This window comes from Anopheles coustani, chromosome 2 (genome assembly GCF_943734705.1).
Source record: "Anopheles coustani chromosome 2, idAnoCousDA_361_x.2, whole genome shotgun sequence".
Classification (NCBI taxonomy): domain Eukaryota; kingdom Metazoa; phylum Arthropoda; class Insecta; order Diptera; family Culicidae; genus Anopheles; species Anopheles coustani.
This window is the reverse complement of record NC_071289.1, coordinates 37,520,219-37,524,713: the sequence shown is the minus strand read 5'-3', so window position 1 is coordinate 37,524,713 and position 4,495 is coordinate 37,520,219. Positions and strand designations below refer to the sequence as shown.

At 40.8% G+C, this 4,495-nt stretch overlaps 1 protein-coding gene across 1 annotated transcript; it reads left to right on the top strand.

Moving 5' to 3' along the window:
* Positions 1–2,710: 2,710 nt before the first annotated feature.
* LOC131262767 (reticulocalbin-2) lies at positions 2,711–4,380 on the top strand. Its single transcript, XM_058264836.1, has 2 exons — positions 2,711–3,646; positions 3,724–4,380. The coding sequence occupies exons 1-2, from the start codon at positions 2,823–2,825 to the stop codon at positions 3,893–3,895; spliced, it is 996 nt and encodes a 331-aa protein (XP_058120819.1). The 5' UTR covers positions 2,711–2,822; the 3' UTR covers positions 3,896–4,380.
* The last annotated feature ends 115 nt before the right edge of the window (positions 4,381–4,495 follow it).

Here is a 4,495-nt window from a genome sequence, read left to right as displayed (position 1 = left end):
TTTACATAGAACTTTGCTTTTTCTGTATTTTAGTACTGATATATTTGCTCGTAGATACTTAACTACTTGAAATGTTTTGGAAAATTGCATAAAATATTCTAAAAATTAATAAACTCTTAGTCGCTTCATGCTATCTTCATGCTTCAACTGTGAACAGAGTTTTGTCCGTTATTTAATTCTTTTTTAAAATGCATTCGTCAGAAATGCTGTTCCTAGTAATTCTTCTATTAGTCTGTTCGGTTTTGTCTATTCTAAGGATTGAGTTTTTCCATAACGTTCACTTTTACTTAGCTGTTGTTGTACTTTGAATCACACGCATAGTCGACTAGAAACGGATTAATAAACGTGTTTGTGGCGCAAATTTTCTGAACAAAATGATGTGTAGCATACTTGTATTTAATATTAGATTAAGATTTGAATACCTAATAGTAAGGCATAAATGTTTAAATTATTGAATTCGTGTTTTCGAATGAAAGAATCCTATTTGAACATTGAACATTTCTAGAACACTTTTAGAAAAAAAATTGAATAAATTTCTGAAAATTTCAATTAATTAAGATTCAATGATCAAAGATACGTATACTGAAATACAGAAAATGCAAAGTCCTATCTAAAATGTTCAAGCTGCACAGGTTTGGGTCATAGATGTGAAGGGTGAAATTTTTTGGAACCTCAAATTAGCATAATCAATGAATTATTAAAATTATAAAAGATACACAATTTTGTGGGAAACATCCTCAAGCATCTACACTGAAAATTTCAAATCGATCCGACGTCTAGATAAAAAGTTACTAAGTCTTAAGAACAGGAAAACGGAGTCTCCCATACAAAATGTATGGACTACCCGGGTAGTCCGGTTGAACGTCTACGTATGTAGGTTTGGTTGAACGGGTGACGGTTAACGTTCGGTGGTAGGGTAGTATCCAACGAGAAATTTTGGCGTTATTTTGGGGTAAAAGAATTCTCTTCAGAACTGCACGCTCTTCTTTTCAGAATTCTTTTACCCCTTCTTTTGCAGCAGATTTCCTATACAATCTAGGCGTAAAGCGACTTCTGAAAAGAAGTGTAAAACAATTCTCTTTACACTTGCGGTACACCTCAAAAGAGAACGCTTTTGACGTGACTGTGCGTTTATAATACCTATTTCTGACTATTCGCGCAAAAACCGTATACCCATTCGTAGTAGATTACAGTCTGTTCCCGAGTTACGCGGTTTTTGCGTTCCACAGAAATCCGCGTATCTCGAATTTCCGCGTATCTCGAATATTGCTTGACACATAGTTTATATTAGGAGTTAAGAGATCGAGCTATTGTGTACATGTATCATCGAATATTCAAAATTTTTCTTTGTCCATTAATATGAATGCAATGCAAGCGTATTCAAACTACATAAATTGCAACAAACGAAATTAAAAGCGTAAGTTATGCAAATGTGTAATTTACACATTTTTTCGTGTGGTTGTACATCTCAGGAATTTAAATCGATGTAATAAACCCAATCTACTGTCAAGTTTTGAAAACCACGTATCTCCGAATCCGCGTAAGTCGAGAACCGCGTAACTCGAGAACAGACTGTATATGAGCTGAGTTCAGGATATATTTTCTTTCCCATAATAATTATTTTCATGGAGGAAAATATTTTTGTTTGTTTTATTTTTTTGATATATCGATAATAATAATAAATTATCGTCCGGTTCGGAAGGCGATCAGGCGAAACAACCTGAAATGTTCCGACCCCTCCTCTGGTTCGTGCTGGCAAACAGCGACCATGGATCGTAGTAGGCTCCTTCGATGTACGATGTGCAGCACCACTCCGTGATGGCCAGTGAAAACACGTAGAACGCGTTGATGTTCACTTGAAGCCGCTTCTTCCTCCTTGTCGAGACACTGAAATGTGTGAAAAGCGCGGAAAAATCATCATCAGTAAGAACTCTGCTGTGGGTTCTTACACACGTACTTACTGTCTGATGCGAGTTAACACGGCCCCGGTTAACCACCCCGAGTCGGTCGATCCAAGCGCTGCTATCGAACACTGGCCACCGATACTATGTTACACCCGGTAACAACCGATGATCGCCGCGATGTCCAACCGCCACCGACCAACTATTAACGCTGAGTTGCAGTTTCGGCGCCTGTCGCTAAGGGTCATCGTCTCATCCTGTTTCCTTTCCTGCCCTTTTCCTACCATGTTCCATGATGTCGTTTAAAAACTTGTTCTATAAACTTCACTCCGATTCCGACACCCAAACCCGAGAAAGCTTTTTTATTAACTCCCGCTCCCGAACAAGTTGCTTCGATTTCATTAAAAAGAAAACAAATTTTGGCAATCGAAGCCACATGACGTTTCGTACGGCGATTGTGCCGAATACGCTTTGGTAGGTTATGAGGTGTAAATGGCAAAAAAAAGCCTACCAAAAATACACAATACACTTTGGATGGAGTCTCTAAACGACGCTTGCGTTATCTTAATAGCTCCGGCGATCGTATTAATGTTTTGGACGGTGTCACTAAAGGCTTTGGCCATCGCGCTAAATAGTGGTAAAAGGTGTAAAAGCTACTGAGCATAACCGTCAATTTAAATGTGCAAAGGAAATACAAAAATGATGTTTCTACACAAATGTCAAATGGAACCTTAATGAGCAACCTTGATGGAACAACTGTCACTGTTCGGTAATCCCCAGGTACATTGTTTACATCACGATCACGATTTTTCCTCCACAATCGTTGGCTACCTTCTGGTGATCATTCTGCGGTCAACAAGGAATCCACGTTGAACGGATTCTAGATTCGCTACAGATTCCTATCCGCGGCAGAGGAACGGAATGGCAATGTGGATTTCGGCGGTCTACATTCTTCTGATTGCCGCCTGTGTGCAGAGTGCAGCGACACACAAGCATTCGCATACGGTCAACAGGGAACGTACGGAAGATGGCGCATATGCACCCCGGGATGCCCATCATATGGAAGGCGACGAACACTTTTCCGAGTTTGACCACGAAGCAATCCTGGGCAGTGTGAAGGAGGCAGAAGAATTTGACAACCTTTCACCGGAAGAGTCGAAGAAGCGCCTGGCTGTGCTGGTTACGAAGATGGACCAAAACTCAGACGGTTTCGTCGACCGCCACGAGCTGAAGGCGTGGATTCTACGTTCATTCAAGAGCCTGGCGGAAGAGGAAGCTTCCGAGCGATTCGACGATGTCGATTTGAACAACGACGAATCGGTAACGTGGGAAGAGTACCTGCAGGAAACGTATGGCATGGACAGCGATGACGAGGAAGGTGTGCGTGTATTCGAGGAGCCACGAAACGAGGAGGAACGCAAGCTAATTCAAGATGATAAGGAGATGTTCGATGCGGCGGACAGCAACAAAAACGGCATGCTTGATGCGACCGAATTCGTTCAGTTCGTTTCGCCGGAGGAGTTCCCCCAGATGCTACCAATCATTTTGAAGCAAACGCTTCGTGACAAGGACACGAACAACGATGGCCGTATCGATTTCCAAGAGTTTGTGGGGGACAATGCGATGGACCACGATAAGGAGTGGCTGGTGGTCGAGATGGATAAGTTCAAGGAGGACTTTGACAGGGATGGCGATGGCTATTTGAATGGAAACGAAATCCTTTCCTGGGTTGTACCGAGCAATGAGTAAGTAAATCGTTTAGTGATGGATAAAAAGTGACCGGTTGTATCTAATCTGCAATTCTTTTCCTTTACCCCCGCAGCGAGGTAGCTAGCGATGAAGTTGACCATCTCTTCGCCGCCAGCGACGACGACCATGATGATCGGTTGTCCCATCAAGAGATTATCGAAAAATACGATATCTTCGTGGGAAGCGAAGCCACCGATTACGGTGACCATTTGCAGAACATCCACCACTTTGACGACGAGCTGTAAGGAAGTCAGTCCGTTTAAGGATTGTAAACGGTACTTTCGTATTTTCGCGTTTATGACACTACTCTTTTAATTTAAGTCGAAAAGGAGTAATAGGGTGTTTTCTTCGACATTGACCGTAAGGCATAACCGAGCTTTATCTGTAGAAGAAGTGTTCCCTTTGCATCCGTGGGAATATCTCTCGTACTCTCTTATGGTTGAATTATACACGCGAAATACCCTAATTTAACGGCTCTCTGGCGCGATTGTCTTCTATTTATTACGTTTTTTAATTCGGTTCAAAAAGTAATTTTTCATTTAATCTCTATCTAGCGCAAAACTAACTTTCTTCGTATGTGTAACGAGCTGCCATAAAGATAGTCAGTCGAATGTGTATGTCCGTATGTTTTACGTATGTTTACCAAATAGTTTAGACTTTGTCGATTTATCATGCTTTTTAAATCAATATTTAAACTTCTACTAAACCAAAAGTTGTTGGAGTTTTTCTTTTATAGAAGAAATGAGAAAATATCACAAACAAATGTCTAGAATTTAAGGCTAGAATTCCTTTAATTATATTCGCCTCTTGTAGATAAAATTTGGGATGTTTTACCAATGTATATG

Bases quoted from the DNA above. Each gene is read 5' to 3' on its own strand.
- LOC131262767 (XM_058264836.1), top strand. From the start codon at position 2,823: ATGGCAATGTGGATTTCGGCGGTCTACATTCTTCTGATTGCCGCCTGT. The intron at 3,647-3,723 runs GTAAGTAAATCG...TTACCCCCGCAG, and splicing joins TGGGTTGTACCGAGCAATGA to CGAGGTAGCTAGCGATGAAG.